The sequence below is a fragment of the Misgurnus anguillicaudatus genome, chromosome 11, assembly GCF_027580225.2.
Source record: "Misgurnus anguillicaudatus chromosome 11, ASM2758022v2, whole genome shotgun sequence".
NCBI lineage: Eukaryota > Metazoa > Chordata > Actinopteri > Cypriniformes > Cobitidae > Misgurnus > Misgurnus anguillicaudatus.
Genome location: NC_073347.2, coordinates 13520845 through 13542148, shown reverse-complemented (window position 1 = coordinate 13542148; position 21304 = coordinate 13520845). Strand labels below are relative to the sequence as shown.

The 21304-nt window shown below is 36.5% G+C and overlaps 1 protein-coding gene across 1 annotated transcript in view; it reads right to left on the bottom strand.

The window, feature by feature from the left end:
• The window catches only part of LOC129415884 (transmembrane protein 150A), a 39741-nt gene extending 19316 nt beyond the window's left edge, over positions 1 to 20425 (bottom strand). Inside the window, exons 1-5 of the mRNA XM_073873067.1 lie at positions 20106 to 20425; positions 19802 to 19972; positions 12939 to 12986; positions 10394 to 10480; positions 7896 to 7963 (exon numbers count right to left, since the gene is read on the bottom strand). Coding sequence (XP_073729168.1) covers positions 7896 to 7963; positions 10394 to 10480; positions 12939 to 12986; positions 19802 to 19866 — 268 coding nt within the window. The 5' untranslated portion in view covers positions 19867 to 19972; positions 20106 to 20425. The remainder of the gene's footprint in view (positions 1 to 7895; positions 7964 to 10393; positions 10481 to 12938; positions 12987 to 19801; positions 19973 to 20105) is intronic.
• Positions 20426 to 21304: the final 879 nt, after the last annotated feature.

Below are 21304 nucleotides of genomic sequence, written 5' to 3'. Positions count from 1 at the left end.
AAAATATAACTTTCATTATCGTTCACTTTCATTTCATTACACACCTGTCATTAACAAAAATGGCGACAACAAGTGACAAAGGCATTTACATATAAGGAGCTCAGATGCTAAAGCTAATAAACACCACCTCCATAAAAAAAAATGATATAATGATATTGAATGAATGCTCTCGGAGTCGGCACATATTGTATATTTATCAAATACTTTTGCTTCAAATTTGCTTAATTCTAGCTTCAAGCCATTGAGAAATAGTAGTTTAGGCAGAATCCATTAACGCCATGTTGATTTTTCAGCAAATTCCTCAACGTGAACAGATGAATTGGATGAACAATGCGTGGTTAGGTTTAGCTAACTTAGGTTTAGAGTCTTTTACCTTTGTGTGACTGCAGACTTTTTTTTAAAAGTGGAGATTTTTGCATGTACTTAAAGGGTTTTTCAGTGAAAGTATATGTTAAATACTATTGAAATGTCTAAAGTGATATTTGTGAAAATAAGGCATTTAAGACATGTACACTTAATAAAATGCAGTAATTGGTTGCTAGGTCTACATTTTTTTACTGTTTTTGCACAATTTTTTTAATCTTATATGTTCAAATCACTCTTTTTAAAGGCGGAGTCCACGATGTTTGAAAAACGCTTTGGAAAAGGAGACGGGCCGACTACCAAAACACACTTATAGCCAATCAGCAGTAAGGAGCGTGTCTACTAACCGACATCCTTGCCGGGTTGCGTATGTGTGGGGCGGGTCTATCAACAGAAGGTCCAGATTCTATTGGGGTAGGGGCGTGTTTGTTTAGCCGATTTCAAATATCAACATTGGCTTTCAAACATCATGGACTCCGCCTTTAATTGTGCAAAAGAAAATAAAATTTTTGAATTATTCTAGAGCAAAAGCAAAATTATCAGGCCATATCGAATATCGGCAAAATGTATTAGGTATACCCAAGCATCTACTTTTGGTTAGACACATTGGCTTTTCAGTGCATACAGGCTCTGGATACACAAACACTACGTACACAGAAATCAGTGAAGGGCTAAATTTACTTGTTATCAATGATTGAAACAAAATGCTAAGAAACTGCATCTACTTTAGACAACCCCACATCCCATCCTTGTAAATTGCTAGGTGTAAAGAAAGCCCCCAGAGGTCATGAACGATAATCATCTTTTCAACTGTCTGTTTTTTTCTTGTGTGTGAGTGTGTGTGTGTGTGTGTAAGCATCCAAATTTCCTGGAAGTTAGCTCTCAGACTTCAGGACATACAAGTGGGGACTCAAATGGTGTCAACCGGATACGGGCCATTACTATTCTGCTATGTAGCTAAAGCTACACCTCAGAGACAAATAATACCACTACAGTCAACCTCGCATAACATCAATCCCATTGTACAGCGTTACTGAAAATGTGCCTCTTTTCTGCTTGATATTTCACGTTGCTCAAGGACGAGGCAAGTCTTGAATACGTCTTGGGGTTGGTGTCAACATGACACAGACCGTATTAGGTCAGTTTGGAGGTCGCAGCTTGCGTCTTTCTAACGAAATTGATGATAATGTTTGCACTAAACACATCAGTGCTTTTCTAGATCCAAGTACACACTGTGAAAAACCGTCCGAACATACAGACTCAGTCACGCAGGGTGCTGTTTACAAGCTCATTATTACCAATGAGATAATGTGTCACTATTGCAGATATGATCACTGCACATCTATAGTTCACAGAAAAATCTCTCGATAAAAAAAAGAAAACACAAAGCTTCCAAATCATGGGTCACACATCACTCGTGCAATCTCTTTCGAAAGTCCCTGTTCCTAATTTCTGTGTATCTCGGCTCTAAGAAGATTCCAGTTTGTAAGGAGTGAAATGTGGCAGAAATGCCTTTGTTCAAACACATTAGCCAGACAACAGCTGTTTATTCATGGAACATGTACAGGAAAAGAGGTGACGATGGGCAAGATGTGTCACGCTATTCAACTAGCAAACTCAACACAATTTTACCCTTCTAACCATACATTTAAATTTTGATGTGAAAAAATTTAAAATTTAAAATAGCAAGTTGAATTGACTTGCACAGCCAATTTCATTAAACCATTTTCATTAATACATTTAAGACAGCTTAAAGATTTCTACAGTGTATAATATGCATATACAAACTGTTTTATTATTGTTATTTTATAGTTATGGTGATATTTATTTGAATTCTTCAATCATTTTTATTTGTTTACTGCTTGCCACGTCCATATTAAAGTACAAGTTTGGTATTTTACACTTAAAGCCTTGTTTTCAGATTGTTTATGATGAAATAGAACGGTCTTGACTGAAATTTGGACATATGATGCTGGCCCGAGAATTTTCGGGTGTTTGTTCTATGACCTCCCACCTCTTGAATAGCTGAATAGGTGCAAAGGAACAATCCTTTCTAAAATGCATTAAACTTTCGTTTACAAAGACGTGAAACTCACCGAGTGGTCAGGGGTGTTCACTGATATGCTCACACAAAAATCGCTCACACTCATTGGAGCGACTACCAATGAGAACGAAGCATCTCTTCATCCTTCTCTCGTCAGTTACTGGAGTGGGCGGTAAAAAATTTTTTATGAATTTTTTTTTATTAATTATTTTTTACGCGTAGGCGAAGGTCTACGTACTGTGTGAGTAATGCAATTTTCGTCATTAAAGTAGTATGTGCGTATTGTACACGCACCAGTGAATTTTTGAAAATCCGCTTACATTGTACAAACATTACATTTATGAGTCAAATAAACTATGCTTTGCAAGGCTGTGCATTCAACTGTGTGCGTATGTTCGCGTACACGCAAAAAAACAGACTATACTCCGGGCTTTACACCACTACTATAACAATTTTTCACCTTGATGCAGTACCAGTGGCAGCCGGTGACTTCTTTTCGAGGGCGCACGATGCGAAGCTCATCACAACATGTATTTAGCCCCTCATGTGTGTGGTTCGTCATTTTAAATTATATGTTTGGCGCATCATGAAAACTTATGTGCATCACGCTGATGTCAAAATAAGTGCCTGCTGCAGACACTTCAAAGGGGTTTATGATAAAAGATACTCTCGCGTTTGCCAGATACTCACTTAATCTCATGTGTAATCAGAGTTTAGTGTCTTGTTTTTTGTGAATGTGAGTGTCTCTTTTATCATAAACCATTTAGACGTGTGTGCAGCAGGCATTTTGACAAAAAGCATGATGCACATGGTTCACCTGACACAACAAACACATATTGTGGAATGACGAGCAACACACATGACACTCTGAACACATATTTTGAACATGCGCCCCTCGGAAGTCACCGACCGCCACTGTGCAGTACTTTCTTAGTATCTCACAGATAAAAGCATAGCAATCAGCCCATCACATGGTCTCTGGGAGCCTAAACTAACATTGGTCAGTTCCTGCAGTGACCTGTCTGATCTGTGTTTTCACAGTGTTACAGTGCTACTATGCTGATAGATGTTTCCCCTAAAGCCACGCTCAGATTAGAGAGTGTGGAGTATTATATAACCTCCCACTTGGAAAACAATGCAGCCCTAGGGAACCACTGGTCAGCTTAGATCGGAGAGCCCCATGCATTTTTAGGTGTAGCCATATTATCTCACTGTTCTGTGTTCTGTAAACCATTTGACTCTAAACAACTTTTAAACTTTCTTTAAACAAGACTCTATTGTCAGAGAACCACAATGTAATTAATATATCACGTAGAATAATAGGAAATTTTTGTTTTCTAGCAGTATTATATAAGATGTTCAAAACGTTCAAAAAGAATGGCACTTTCTTGTATTGTTGGATGAACAACAGTAACTTCCTTATGCAAACAGGTAATGACCGAGTCTCACAGCAGGACTGCTGTAAGCTCACTTATGAATTACACAGGGTGGATGCCTGGACAAAACAATACACCCCTTCATCTCTCAGCATCAGCACTGTCAACAAGCCCAGACGCCCAGGTCAAAGGTCCCTCAAAAGTCCCTCTTTTACCTGCTGCATAGTTCACACTTGGTTGTAACCAAAGCTCTTTTCACACACAGTTTACAGAAAATGTGTCCGGGATTTGTCCAGGGATCGTTTGATTTTGGTTCATTCACACTGCCAATGATTTTCCGGAATCCGTGCGCGCATTCACACACATCCCATAAAGATCACTTAAAGATGTATATTGAATTTGTAATTGTGCACTTGCTGGATTTTGTCCGAAGCGACTTAAGTTTGCTTATTATCTGCGAATTCTCTCGAAACCACGCACATGCATTTGTTTATACAACTATAGCATAGGGATGGGCAATATAAACGATATGCAATATAAACGATAGAAAATTGGCATACGATAGAGATTTTAAATCTATTGCACTATCGCGATAATGCATGTTGATGACACAATCTACCCGCGAACTTTAGAGCCACGAGCTGCAGCCGAATAAACATGGATGAAAGCGTCAGCGAAACAGAGGAACTCATGAAAAAGACCGATGCAACATCTATTTTTTGGATTTAAGCCATAAGTTACATAAGTTAACTGCTGCTCCACGCGCGAAATTGGCATTATGGTCCAGTAATTGTGAAACATGCAGTATATATATGCATTATAGTCCTCACAAGCATTTAAAGTGTTTAGTGTTATAAAAATAATTAACTGTGTTTTTTAGCAGATAGATCTTGTCAGCTTTATCATTTTAAAAGTAGATCACCACACAAAAAGGTCTGGACACCCCTGCTGTAGAGTGTGTCAGGCAAAATTTCCAGCTTAGAGAGGTAACAAGACTAATCTGGCCATAACGGTTTACTTTTACTTACTTTTTTAGCAGTTTGGCTTTTGTAAGGGTCTATATAACCTGTTCTGAAATGAGTCTATTGAAATTATTATATCGCAATACATATCGCTATCGCAAGAGGCTGCAATGTATAACGCAATATGGATTTTAGGCCATATTGCCCATCCCTACTATAGCACATGATGTGCTGTTCTAATACTGATCTCAGAAGTGAAGACTCTGCTTCATTCAAGTTTGCAGACATTTCTCATCATGAATGTTGATCTGAATTAAAACCCCTGTGTCAAAAAGCTAAACAATAACTTATTGTTGAACTGACACACACATTCTCAAAACAACATTCCCCTTACGATACCGTTTCTGCCTTTTCAACACAGGACACATTCTATAAATGTAATGGCCATGTTACTAGGTCCCTTTCACGGGGCGATCCCAGAATCAGTTATGGAATGTGTTTGCGTTCACACAGAAGGCACGCTTGCAATTTTATGGCACTTTTCCGGGATCAACGTATTGTGTAAATGAGTATCAAAGCACAGTATAGGGCACTGGCCACACCAACAATAATGTAACAATAATATTATCTTTTCCTAACAACACAAGACACATTTACCTTGTAAACAAAATTGTGTATGATAACACGTGTTTTTAGAGAATGCATGTATATGAAATGGGTTTTTTGCTACCCCATTAGCATGTGTTTCGTTCATAAAACTAACATTCAGTGTTCCCACACCTAGGTTAACTTCAAATTCAATGACTAAATGTGGGGCACATTTCAAGTGAGAGCAAGGTTACATCGTGTTACCTTTTAAGATACATTGTTACAGTTCCCCTTTGGGGGAACTCGCGTTGCGTCACTGCGGTGACACTTTGGGGACGCCTCCAGGGGTTAGTGTGTCTGAATGTGTATATCAAAATCAACCAATGGTGAGTCTTAACGACAAAGACAGGGTGACACGGGAGCCAGGAAGTATATCGCTATCTGATATTTGCCAAAGACTGCGTTACAGAGACGCAGGAAGTGGAACAACAGTTACATACGTAACCCGAGACGTTTTCACGTGTCAAACACAACTATGCAAAAAAGCATTTTGGTATGAATCAACATTCGCATACGGAAGACATAAGTGAACAGTTTATCACGTGTGCTTAAAAGGCTAGAAATGTTATAATATTATCCTACACTACACAGGGAATAATAAACAGGGAAAAAAAATTCTTGCATAAAATAGATCCAAGCACTTTCAATGACCTGTATCTATGTATGTATATTTTCAAAAACTTCCCAGGGCCTTGAATTTTTTCCTCCAGATTCACAAACTTTCAAGGATTTCAAGGACCTGTGGGAACCCTGAACATTTTATGCAATGCCAACGGGGTGAGAAAAATCATCTTATTTTAAGATAGAAACAAATCTGTGCAATCTTGCAACTTATTTAAATCTATCTGCAAGGATGTTTAAAAATAAGACAAAAATACTAATACATAAAATGTATTTTTGCAGTGAAGGCTAACTTTGGGAATCCGTTCTCGTTTCCTGACTGTATAATAGCCTGCTGGTATATGTTTGACTGTAATGTGATAAAGTTCAATTCAGATTATTTTAAAAGATGATATATTATGTTTGTTCATCAACCTACTCTGTGTCTGATGAAAACATTTAGTTATGCGCAATGAGATCATTAACCACTAAATTTTACAAATGCTTGAATGCAGATGTGAAATATCAAACTGATAATGAAAGATTTCCTTTAGAAAATGAGCAGGGTGCATCAAATTATGTTCAGATAATAATATCAGCCTGACATCTCACATCCGTTGTTGAAGATAACTTTATGGTTCATCAACCTGTGTCAGTAAATACTACAAATAGGCAAACACAGTAAGCCTACGATTTCCTGACCTGATCTGCTGCCTAGACAGTGAATCATTGTTGCACAGATGGGAATCATTTACTTGGAAGTGAATTATAGATAGATCTGAGGTTTCAAAAATCACAAAAAGTTTGGGAATCGTTTAAACGGGAGGAAGAACAGGAAGCTAAAGCTTAACTGAAATAAACTATTCAGTACTGCTGATTGGAAGAAATTAGGCTTGCGATTTAGTTCTTAAAATTACTAACTGTGCGATTTATTTAGTGCTAACAGCAACATTGATTTAAATAATGAAATGAGTTTTGGGCAACCAATGCAAGATAAAGGAAGTGTTCAGGTAAACCTTTTTGAAAATATTTGCTTGGTGCGACTACAGAAGCCAAGAACTGGCACACTTCACATTTTCACACATCACATAAGATCAGACAATAGTCCCTTTCACACATTCAGTCTTTACTGGTAGTTTACTGGTAAATTGCAGTTAACAGGTCATGTTTGAACAGAACCTTTCCGGTAAATCAGTGCTGCCAATTTACCAGTTAGAGAGATTGTAAGATTACCAGTAATTTACCAGTAAGCGCTATGTGTTAACAAAAAATAGGATTACCGGCATTTAGAACGGACCACGTCAGACCACGCTGACAGCTTCGGGCCAATCATAACGTTTTAATACAGATGACGCATTAACCTCCCCACTTTACAGGCATTTCCACACACACTGCTTAAAAGTCAAGCACATCCAAGTTAACAACCACATTTCTTCACCAAATTTTTTTGAAACAGCTCACCATCTACTTGCCAAATTGTTGATGTCCTTAGCACATTCTCTGTGAAGCCTAATGTGCAAACTCAGATTCTGTTTGACGTCGCCTAACGCAATGTTGTTTGGTCACGAGCAACTTCGCAACCATCAGTGTTTGCCACAGATGTGAAAACAACAAAATACGGACAGTTAATAACCCACCATTGTTTACAAATACAACACTAAGCTCACCGGCCGTGCGCAACAGGTAACTTCCGCTTTCTCTATGTGTTTACCGGTATTGTGATAATAATGTGTGAATGATGTCTTACTGGTAAAAAGACGGAATGGCACTGTGTGTGTGAACAGCACATTTTTGTTTTTACTGGTAAATTAATTCTGGTAAATGAATGGTAATTTAGCAGAATTACTGTGTGAAAGAGGCTATTGAGTGATGTCATATGCAAGATGAACGTCATGAACTCACCCATAAAGGATCCGGTACTACAGATGAGACTAAAGAAGCAGCTCTCTGGAGGAAGAGTCCCACATTTACTGCAGATCAAAGCATAAGAGCAGAGGTTAGATGACCGAAGTTCTCACAATATAAATACACACACATACGTAAATCGGCAGGCACAGTATCTCAATTTCCAATCTCAAGTCCCATTGGCAGATAACCAGATTAGGTTTGTTTGGCCCTTGGGAAAGAATTGGTAGCTGGGATTTTTGAAAATACTGTACGGGAGTCAGAACTAAAAGAGTTCCTCAGCATTTGGGTCAGTGACAAAAATGGTTTGGCAAAATGAGAAATTCATAAATCTTAAAAAAAAACTTGTTTTAAAAGCAAGCATCAGGTTTATTTCAATGCACACGGTGTATTTATGTTAATTTTATGCAATTTTTTTTTACATTTGCACCATTTTTATGAAACTTAAAACTGAATGGACCTGAAAATGTCAAATGGTGTAACCACCAATTGCGCCAAAGAATGAGAAATATTAAATATATTATCCACCTTGATGGTATGTAAGGTAATCATAAAACAACATTTTAAAATATTATTTTATTAGTGATTTTTAAATTAAATTTTAATGCATTTTTGTAATATTTGTCCTAACATATGCTGAAAACAGCTCTGTTTTCTAAATAATCTTTGACAAATGATGTAAAAATGTATGTTAAAATAATCATATTACACTAAACTAGATGATTATATTTTATTCAAAAAAAAAATTATATAGATCAATTAAATATTTTAATAAAAAAAACTAGTTACACCAATTGACACAGACTGGTTACACCACATTGACATTTTTGCAATTATCCCCCCAAATATTCTGTCAAATTGAAATAAAACCTGAAATTTCAGACTTGGTCCTTAAAAAAGAGAATGTATGCAAGTACATCTGCTAATTTATTTTGAAAATGTAACCCTTTTACATTTCATTGAACCATACAGACACAAAATAATTAACGTCATGTCATTGACTCATTTACCAGAAAGCTGTCACACTACATGGGAAATGAAAAAAGACAAAAAAGCGATAGCAGATAGCTTCACCAATGATGAAAGACTAAAACTATGCAAGCATCTATAAAAGGAAATAAAGAGCTCATGCAAAACCCCCTAAGTGCGTCTGACATGTTTTCTTGTAAAAAAAAAGCATTTTTTATCCAACTATTAATGGATTCTGACAACAAAACGGTATTTCTAAATGGCCTGAGGCCAGGATTAAGCAGATTTGAAGCCAAGTATTATAATGAACGTATAATATGAGGTGGAGTTTAGTGGCTTTTTCATCTGAGCTCCTCAAATCTTCCTTATAAACACACAAGTTATCATTAGCACTAGGCAGATGCTTTTATCCAAGATTTTTACCTCTGCGGATTGAACTTCATGACCCCGGCGTGGCTAGTTCCTGAACTACAGGAACTCTACTCTAAACATTATCTCAAGTACTCTGAAGACTGACTCCAATACACACATACTGGAACAAATATAGTATACTTTCTATAAATACATCACTGAAGTGTTACAAAAGATAAGCGAGAAATTTGGTTCCAGTGTGTGTGGATCTGACCTTTCACCCACTTAAGAACACATCTGGGCTAAGAACTTGAGTCTGTGGCAGCTAGCAGTCAAAACAAACCAACACGCTACTGGTTGCATAAACGCAGATCGTTGACACACCCAGGGGTGCACAAAAATAAGACATAACTTAAACCTAAAACTCAACTTCTCATACTTCGTAAACCACACAGATTGTATAGCGCAGAAGACAGAGGACCTATTGAACGACTCAGGCCAAAGATCCCACAAAGTTATTCCAGAATCCACAATTTATGAATGTCAGATTTCCAAAAATGCAAATAGAGTCAAATAAATAAACAAAAAGGTTTTGCTTAAGCCTTAATGTTCCTGTCATTATATCCCATTTTAAGTGTTTGCCTCAGTCATTCGGGAATGTTGTGATAAAGAGAGGACAGCAGCTCTGGGTTTTTCCCTCACAGCAGGAAAACTATCTTACTCAAATCAAAGGTGCAAGGGAGTTCACAGCGAACCATGTTTTTGGCTTCCTATTTCTTTCTGCCGTTAGATAGAAGAGGATAGAAATGACACACAAGAGTCAAGCAAGAGATGCATGCAGAAGAAAAGAAGAGGCTATTGAATGAAGAACGCGCTGAGGTATACCACTGCCTCAGGTCACTGCCACTATAAAAACTGTTTTATATTTATATGTTGTGGGAACATTTGATATTTTATCTTTCAAAAAAATAAACTGAGCATGAAAAGTAAGTAAGTACATGTAAGTTAACACATCAAATGTCTGTATTCTCATTTCCTATAGATTTCACTCTTTATGCACCTCTTTATATTCATGAAATGTGCCGATTAAAGGAAATTGAGCTGCACCACTATTAGAACATATTCATATGAAACTCAACACAAATGTCACCCCTGGCTTTTAATGTTATACAGACCTTATAAGAGGAACATTGTCCAGAGTACAGCATAGGTTTTGTCCCCTCTGCAAGGGCAGATCCACCTCGCACGACTGGTTATACATCCTGAAAACAAACACCCATACATATATTATAAAGGTGTATCAGTAAGTGAGCCCCTCACAATTGTGAGTCACTTTTGGCTGTGGATTTTGGGATTAAAGAAGTTAAACACTGTATTTCTGTTGCACATTGCATGATAGGATCAGTGTTCCACTTCATTTCCAGTATAAACGTGTCTTCACAGTCACCAAAACTTTAACTCATACTACACCGTGCAGAACAAACATAGTAGCTACACATCACTAAAGAGCTAATGCTCCTCCCCCAGCAGAAAAGAAAGAAGTAGTTGTTCCCAGTGTAAAAATTATCCAGGAATGTAAAGCTCAACTATTCGCTTGGTTGAAGGTGAGAGCGTTTCATTTAAACAGGCTAAATCTGATCTCGTTTGAACTTTAGCTTTTTAGTGGTTTTAAAAACTCCACTTTTTTACTTATCAGCCATTTTCTGAGTCCTATCGGTTATAATTCAAATACAGTAAGGCACAAAGCCTAACCGCAGTTGCCTAGACACTGCTGTGCTTCATATGCTAATGTTTGACTAGAAGCTCTCATGGTATGAAGCACAAGTTAACCTGCAAGAAAATTAACAAGGATTTCGATTCTTCGATGGTTCATCTGTCTTTGAGCCAAATCAAGTTAATGAGAGAGGATTCTTCGGACATTTGTTTAACATCTCACGTCAAATACATCACTCATTAACAGTGATGATAGCAGTGTGAAGTGTAGGAGAGACCCCTGTCTCGCTCTGATGTACGCATTTCAAAAATATATTAGTTTTTATGTTCTATAGTAAATTATTAATAGGTTTGGTGCAAATGTACTAATACACATTTCTGTTACACTGAAAAAAAGTTGGTTCAACTTAAAAATATTAGTTGAAAACTATTTTTACACAACTTTTTGAGTCAACTATTTTTTACTGTCTGTATTAGGGCTGAAACGATTCATCGAGTTACTCGATTAACTCGATTACAAAAATTCCACCTCAAAGCCTCGTTAAATTTCTATGACGCGCACTACACGCGCAGAGATCTGATTCACACGAACCGTTGTTCAATCTACAGGAAGCACACCATAGCGCGTAATACATTTTGAATTAAGCGATGGCGGAAATGTCCATAAATGGCAGAGAATGTCTAAAGTTTAGGATAATTACATTCTTATCATTACATTACATTCAGCATCTAAACCGAAAACATCCATCTGCTGTTTCACCAAGCGTCGCTGAAACAAGGTAACATAGCCTAAGCCTATTGATGTTCACTGATTTTAATCCCATACTGTATTTGTAGCGATGTCGTTATGTGGATTGACTTGATATGATGTTTAGCTTTGATGTTTTTAAGTAGTAAACGTATTCACGATCAATTGCAAGAGAGTATAGCCTAAAAAAGGAACCCCCTTCACACACACTCACACATGCACCCTCGTCTCTCTCACACGCCATTCAGACCAGTCGCGGCAATGCATCACATATGCTTAAACTTTTATGTAGCCACGCAACAATAATTTCAGCATGCATTCACTGTATACACCGGGATGTGATGTACCTCTGTTTTTTTTTTTAGAAATAAAAGCCAAGTGCTTGATCATTTTACAGCCACATCATTTTCATTATGCATTATTTGTTTTGGTTGTTTAAAAACAAAACAAAAAAATTATCCGATTAATCGATCGATCGATTAAGTGCTAGATTAATCGATTACAAAAAAGAATCAATAGTTGCACCCCTAGTATGTAACAATTTCTTTTTAAGTTTAACCAACAAATCTTTTTTACAGTATACCAACAAATAAATCAACTTACAAAATGCAAGGAAATAATTAATAATAATATTTGTTTACCTTTATATAGTGCTTATTTAGCTCTGCAGCACTCAAAGTGCTTTACATATGAAAGGGGGAATCTTCTCACCCACCACCAATGCAAATAAATAAACATGTACTCCTATTGTCATTAGAAATCAATAATTGATAATAAAAATCTGAATTAATATAATATGTTATTTAAAATGTTAATTATTTTTTATTTACAGTGAACATATAAAACATGCACAATAAATGTTTTTTAAATTACGCATAACGATTATTTGCGATTAATCTATAGCAGAATAAAAGTTTTGGTTACATTATACATCATGTGGCTTAACTGTGTATAATAACTTTGTATAGATAAATACACACACATGCATGTATATAATAGAAATGTTTAAGTGTGCATATACATTTGTATATTTATGTATAATTTATATTATATATAAATATAAATACTTAATATATAAATATATATTCTTCTTAAAATAATACATGCATGTTTGCATATTTATATATAAATAATTATTATTCACAGTTTACACACATATACGATGTAAACAAAAACTTTTATTCCGCTATAGATTAATCGCGATTGATCGTTATGCATCCCTAAACACAATATAGTTTAAAAACTATAGACATTCTTACCAGTTGTCCACAGGACAAACATGCTGATTGTACAAGGCCATGGCATACCTGAAAGATCAGAAATGATGATACATATTAGTCAAATAATGTCATTAAAAAAATTCAGGTTTTCATTGTCTTTGCTTTTTAAAAGGATTGATGAATTATTTATCCTGCACTGTTACATGTCACGATAAACACAAGTATCTAAAACAAACAAGTACAAGCAAAAATTTACACCATATGTTAAAAAAACACTGAAAATGGGTCTGTGTCTCTATATGCAGCTGTTATTCTTTCAAACATAAAGGTTTCAAATCAAAAAAGTCAAGCTGACCTCAAGAACAATGTAAATCAAATGAGGTCTAAGATCCCTCTTAAGATGCATTACAGTTTAAAACACTGAAATAAATGTAAAACTTAATAAAACATTTTGTAGTAAAATAGCGTTTTTATTATGGGTGACATCAAAGTACTTCTAAAATAAGCTGTGGAAACTAAACACCACAGTGGCCTGTGTTCTCACTGATTTAATAAGAGGTGCATGTCCTTTTGATGTGACTTTCTTGCAACATAAAACCAAATAACCGGCAGCTCTGGGAATACAGTCGATATGACAGGACATCTTTAGCTTACGCTGGCATTATGTGTCACTATTTGCTCATGCAACGACCTCTTGGTTCAGTCACACTGACCCTCAAAGAAAGTCAATGAACAGTGGGGCATCAGATAACAGTCGAGGTAAACCTTAGTCTCCTGCTTCAAACTTTTACCAAGTATGAAGAACGCTTCCAAGTTGCTTACAAACTGGAATAAGATAAGGAAAAACTATTAGGCGGTCGGTCAGTGGATTGTAAATACACCCACTGCATCTCCTGTCGTCCTTCTCTCATGCAAACACATCTGCATCTGTCTAGTATAACTGCATCTGACAGCACGCAAGGTCAACAAAGGGCTAAGCAGCAATTAGCTTTGCTTTCATTTCTTGTAAACTTGTGCACGTCTGCATACACAGAGATGCAGACCACCTGAGCCGTGCTCTACACTTAGCACAACGCTCAGAGAAATTACATTTGGTAAACAAACATTCTACCATCTGCCCTGGCTAGTGTTGTGAATAATAACGCAGGCCGTTACCAGGTCACTTTTACCCTCACAGGACACAGTCTGGACGCTTTCCGACAGATACTTAAGATAGAATAAAAACAGACTCAGAATGATTATCAAGTTATAGAGTATAGACGGTTTCATTGGATGCATGCATGTTTGCTCAGTTATGCGCCTGAACCCAAATGAACTTCCGGTTAGTATTTATTTATCAGTCTGGCTAGTGTGGCTAAACTGATCTCGAAAACAATAACCTCTTAGAAAATCAAATGTTTTGGTTTGCTACAGGCGAGGGGAGACAATGAGGATAACAACTGTGCAGAGAGCTTTGGCAGCCAGGCAAGAATTCAAAGACCTGTAGCATTGTACATTTTACACAATAACTTAGCTCAGTGTGTTAATATGACTTAGATATGATATATTAATTAAGGTAATTAACTAACCATTCCCTGGTTATCGGAAATAAACTACTGTATAATGACTCTTGTTATTGATTCTATGTGAAAGTCTTCTGGAAGTTGCGTTTAGCCGTTTGTTTATGTTGTTACTGCTAAAACTGTTTATATTGCTCAGCTCACTAAAATGCTGTTTACTGTTGGAAAACTGTTTTCGTAAACATACCACCAAAACAGAGGGAATCCCTCCTCCATTAAATATCCAATGCAATCTAATGCCAATTTGTACGTATTTTTTTTAAGGTGGCTAATTTGTAATAATTTGTATTACCACATTCTTACCTTTTTTTACGATTTGCTTTTGTCCGTGTGACGTTGGGGTTAGGGGAGGGGTTTTATTATTATTTTTATAATAATTGTATGCCTTTCTATGATTTACTTCGTACGAATTTATACGAAGTAGCCAAACCTGAATGTTATGTACAAATTCCCGTAAGATCAGAAATATCCAACCCGATCTCACAAAAAACTTAGCTATTGTATTTCGTACAAATTCATGCGATTCGGGAGTCTAAAAATCTAAAAAAATTATTATAAAAAGATTAAAAATGAAGCCCAGTCCCTAAACCGGTGGCGGAGCCAGAGGGCTAATTGGCTGAAAACATTTTTCGAACATTTCTCAAATCTCCCAGCGGACGTGAATGCGCAGCACGCACAATCACTACACTTTCATTTAGGCTTGTTCGACTTCATGCGGCGCCGCAAGAACCGACAGCCGGTGACGTCAAAGTTCCACGAGAGCGACTTAAAAGCAAACTCCTCCGTATGATTTCGCGACTCGCTCTCACGGTACTTTGACGTAATCCAGCTGACGATTCTTGCGGCGCCGCATGAAGTCGAACAAGCCTATTGGTTAAGCTGGCACGCAGCTTCTTCGTGCTCCAAAACATTACGCGGCAGCACACACAGGATTGATGAAGAGCGTTTTGCTGGTATGTACGGCTTTTATTGGTATTAAATTAAGCAAAGTACTGTTTTAACGGGAAGTAAGGGAGACGTTGCACTGTAGTGCTTAGCATTAATACTTCAATGAGCATTACTAGTCCTGTGAAACTGACTAATACTGTCACGCCTGGGTGAAGATGCTTAAAACAATAAAAAACATGTTGTTAGCAAATGTTCAGCAACAATCACAGACATTAGGTAGGCTTATTCATATTGGCACGTGTAATGCAGCATACTGAACTTAATAAAACCACCGTGGAGATTTGTTTTTCACGTCAGTTTGGGTGAGTTGGGGCTGAGGGTTGGATTATAATTTCACAAAGTCATCTGAAGCCATTCCATAGCTTAATGTGAGGGACAGAAGTCTATTTACATCATTACATTAAAGTTTATGGAAACTCGTTCCCTCCTCCCTTAACATAACATGTGTAGACGTCCTTGTGCAATTTTCTTAGTGTTGTCAAATAGGCTAGACCTCAAAATACTCAGATTTTGTCGTAATGTATTACTGTAGTATTTGTATTATTAGTAACGGTTTACTTATGGTAAATAAAAACAAGCAAATTGTTCCAAATTTTGGCTTCTTCATGAGGTGTGTAACCAAGTTTTCCTTTAGGGACAGCAGAATGAAGAGAAAAAGCAATATTACCAACTTCTTTCTAAAGAAGCAAAAGTCAGGTGCAGATCAGGGCCATACAGATCCCAGTTGTTTTATTTTTGCTGTATACTTAATACATATAGGCTATAATTGTGTACATTTTGGAAAATAAACAACTTTAATTTATTTTGTGGAAAATAATTTATTTTTAGTGTAATTTAACACTTTGTATATTGACCCCCCAAAAGAATACCTTGCCACCCCTGTTTTAAAAGTCTAGCTCCGCCACTGCCCTAAACCCAACATCAATGGGGCGAAAGTAGATCATACAAAAATGTATAAATCAGTACAAATTTATATAAATTAGTCACCTCATGGTTTCAAATTGTCATGAGATTGTTTTGAAATATGTTATATTTCTACATAATTTACAAAAAAAGCTGAGCATTCACAATTTCACATCAGGCCTGGTAAGACATGATCTGACTAAAGAAGGCACCTGCAGTCGGAGCCAATGGTGTAGTGGGCAGTGCTCCGAAATGTGGTGCTTTCGCACTTTCGGCGACCCGAGTTCGATTCCCGGCTCGTGGTCATTTGCCGATCCTATACCCATCTCTCCTCCCTGTACTTTCCTGTCCTGTCCTTAATCACTGTCAAATAAAGGCAAAAATGCCCCAAAATAAATAAATAATAATAAGGCGGCGCCTACATGTCAAACCAGACAAAATCCTTCATTCATAACTTTTTAACAACCCCAGGTGAAAAAATTTTGTGCACTAATTTTGTACTTAATATACTAAAATATATATTATTTAATATACTACTTAATATACTACAAATTCTTCTTTAGTACGTCTTGAGATAATCTTAAGAACATCTAAGTGTACTTCACTGTGAGACACCATAAATATGAACTAAAATGTGCTAAAAATGTATTTAGGTACCACTTGTAGTAAACTTGAACCCATCTTTGTATGAAAGTTGAGTTCAAGTTTAATACAAGTGTTAACTAAATAAATTTTTAATACAGAGATAGTGTGTTAAAAGTGCATTTAAGTTCATATTTATGGTGTCTCAAAATAGCACAAATAAATAAACTTAGATAATCTTAAGAACATCTTAAGAAGTACTAAAGATGAATTTTTAGTAGATTAAGTACAAAATTAGTGTGCACTTTAAGTACACTATGGAAGTGTACTACTTTTTCACCTGGTTGGGACTACTGAAGAGACTGACATTTCAACTGTTGGGGCCCTAAACCTTTAAAAATGATGTTTTGCATAAATGTTATTAGTGTTGTTTGCGTAAACAGTACGTTCAATCCCACAGGGAACCACACATAATTGTGGAAACATGCAAGGCTGTGGCATGAGTAAGCCACGTTCTTCTAATTCATAAACAACAGACCGAACGCAAGAAAAACATCCAATGAAGATACTGCTTTGAAAACGTACCCTTGCCTAGACAGAAACGTTTTTACAACGTAGGCTGAATAATTCAAAGCAGCAAACAAATGTTCCAAAATAAGGTTACTAGGGGCTGTGTAGTGTGATTTACTCAAAACACAGCTTCTGGCGACGTGCAACAGATAACTTCCATTATGAAACAATTCAGCGTGAGAACAAACCAAACATCTTTCTCAGTTACAGATGTACTTTGAACTGTTCTTTTTTCTTTTGGTAATGCTAACTCAGTGCTTTTGAAGCTCGTAATTATATATTTCATTTCTGCTGCAAAAACAAGCCCTTTCTTGTGCAAAGAATGGAGGAAAAGTCTGGAGCGGGATGACTTCAGTCAATGTTGTATTGGGATCATCTCCCAGACTGTCACTACAGGAGTCATGAAAATAACAAACCAATCATTCTCTCCACCTCTCTGGCATATTAGTCAATGAGAAGTCACCATCTCCTTACACCGAGTTTATGTAAGCACCTCAATCATTACTCTCAGCTCTACAACAGAGGAAGGAGACCTGCAGCAGCCCATACAAACAGGGCGGCTGTAGGCATTTAACAGGAAGGAAGGAAAAGAACAAGACTTGAGCACCACATTTCATCTTTAACCATCAAAAACTAGAAGTGTGTGTGAGAAAACAGCTAATTTACCAAAACAAACAAGCTATGAATTTAAATATGGCGACACGTTGATAACTTCAAATCTTATTGGTTCTTGTTTGTCTCATCAGTGACTAGCTGTCATTCCCTACCCAGTCTCACAAAGGTTGTGTGATATAGTCATGTAATTTTTTTATTCTTTTTTTTCGTGATATCACAAATTTTCGCGGTTTTTCGTGATCGTATAGACGGTTTCATCGGACGCACGTCTGGATCCGAACTTTACTTATGGTTTCGTTTTTTTTAATGGTCTGACAAGTTGCTAAACTGATCTCTTGAACAAATGCCTCGTCGAAAGTGACAAATGTTTTGGTTTCCTAGGTAATCTATGTGTTTTTTCTTTTGCTTGTTATATAAATAAACTATGTTTAAAGAACTTTGTTGTAATTAATTCTTAGCGGAGTTTACCGGAAGTTACGTGCGGACCACAACAGCCGCTTGTTTATGTTGTTACTGCTGAAACAGTCTATAACGAATTCCTGTTTTTGTGTGATTATCACGTATTGGTCACTCAACTGCTTTTTCCTATTTTCAAATGTCGCTTCAGTTTAGGGTTAGATTTGGTGCTTGCATTAGAATGTCACTTTATGTATTGGTTTAAACAATTTTTTCTGATTTATTTTATATGTCGCCTGGCGTTAGGTTAGTTGGGTTTGGGTAGGGATGTCATTTTATGTAAATCTAACCCTAAACCAAAGAGACAATGGCAAGAAAATAGGACAAAACAGTTGAGCCACCAACACGTGACAATCCCACGAAAACAGGAATTTGATATACGATCACGAAAAAAACGTGAAAACTCGTGATAATATCACGAAAAAAGACTATAACGAAATTTCGTGAGACTGGGCTGGTCATTCCATATCTTGTTCATGAGAAACGTGATAACCAATGAGATTTGAAGCATGTGCCAAATGCATAAACGTTAATATAAAACTTTGTGTTCAACTGAAGAAAGTAAGTCATACACAATTGAGACTGCATAAGGGTAAGTAAAATATATAAACATTTTGGGGGAGCTGGATGCTTAAATATTATTCTAACCAATTCTATCAATCTTTTTAAGCATCCATGTGCTGGCTAAACTATGAAAGTGTTAATAAGCAAGACCTAAAGTTCCCATTGTTTTTAGACAAGTTCAGACGAGTCAGACCGTCAAGTTTTTGGTGGTTTTATGAATACTCCTCTTAGTTTAGTTTCAGGAACACGACTATCACACGTTTGAAAGACTAAAATATCAAGTTTTTCCTTATGGTAAATGCTAATTTAATGCCTTTGTAGCTCATACTTTATTTTATGCTGCAAAACAAGCCTTTTCTTGCTCGGATAACAGTGGGGAATGCTTCACTTCAGTTCGTGTTGCTTTGGGATCATCTCCCAGACTCTCACTACAAGAGTCATAAAAAATAATTTAATAATGATAATGGTACCAGGACTGCATTTAAGCTGATATAATCCTTGTATAAAAAACAATAACCTTGTCATAAAAAATTAAGTTACACTAAAAACTGAAATGCTTGGAGAGTTGACATTTGACAATTTCTCCAAAAATATTTAAAATAAGCAAAGACGTATCTTCAAGATAGGGATCATTGCATTAAAATAAAAATAGTAAATACTTTTTAAAAAACTGTGTTTTATCATAATTGTATAAAAAAAACCTACACGACCCATATTCCAGTGATGGTGAGAGCTGGGAGACTGACGGGTAAGATCATCCACAAAGACATCTCCAACACTTGATCGTCACAAGCACTCCTGAAAACCTCCACCTCCAGCCGGTGTCCCTCCGCTCATCAATCTGCATTTATACTCATTTTATACATCATACACGTGCGGACACACACGGACAACATTTTACAACGAGAAGAAAACTGACGCTTTTCATGCATTGCACGTGCATGCTAAATTTTGACGGTTTTAGTAACGAGGCAAAATGGCCGAATATTATTCAAAGCTAACTTACGTGTATTTAATTTTCGGAAACCCGTGGACACTTTATGTCACCTTCCCCCCTTGATGGTCCGGTCCTCTTCACCTTTGTTAGATCCACAGAGAGAGCGCGGAGTGATCAAAGACAAATTACATAAATCGCTACTGATTCACCGTAACTCCAAACGTCCAACAAACCGCTAGCGCGTGTTTCTCTCGATGTTTTCCCGTCAGGTTTGATAATTGAAGAAGAAAGCAGGTCTCGGTTTGTGATCTCGTGTCCCGCTCGTGTGGAGTGAATGCAAACTACTTAAAACAGTCCAGCTGTTCCTCAGCTCCGCCTCCATACACACATCACACATCACTAGAGTACAGTATCCTAGCTGTATGTCATTATACTGTACATCACGCACTGTACGTTACGTAGGAAGCGTGAGCTTAATAAGAGATATAATATCAACTGAGATTGCCTATAAAACTTAATTGAGATACGGTATATCGTGACGTGCTTGCTTGAAATAATGAGGTAATTGTACTTATGTATTAACATAACATAGATATTTTTACAGCATTTATTAAATCTTAGTTCATGTTAATTTCAACATTTACTAAATACATCTGTTAACATTCGTTAATGTACAATAAATATGAACAATTGGCATTATAATATAACAAAGATGAATAAAGGCTAAAAATACTATAGCTATTGCACATTGTGAGTTTACATAAGATGATGCACAAAACCTTATTCTTAACCTTATATCAGTACATGCTTTTATGCAACATTATGAACAATTGCATGTCCTATATATGGGTCAGTGACAAAACAAGCTTAATTATTATTTTTTTAATAGATGTAATGCATATTTCTGAGTCAGGGAAAATGTATTTTTAAAAGGCACACAAAAATATGCATGTCATGTCACTGACCCAAGTACAGTGGTGTCTAAACATCTAAGACCACATTGAAAATCCTCTGACTTTTATTTATTAATGTGTTTATTTTTAAACATAAAAAACAATAGAAATTTCACTAAGAAAAGCATTTATGACTTAAAATTATGTTCTATTTTAAGGCAACTAATCAATTGTGTCACTGACCATGTTAACTCTTCATACAAGAGGTCAGATTTGCTTCCACTGAATCACCAGATGGTCTTTGGAGCATTCTCAAACTATGCTGAGATAACACGGATCATTGAGTCCATACTGTCATTAAAACAAAAAGGGACACAA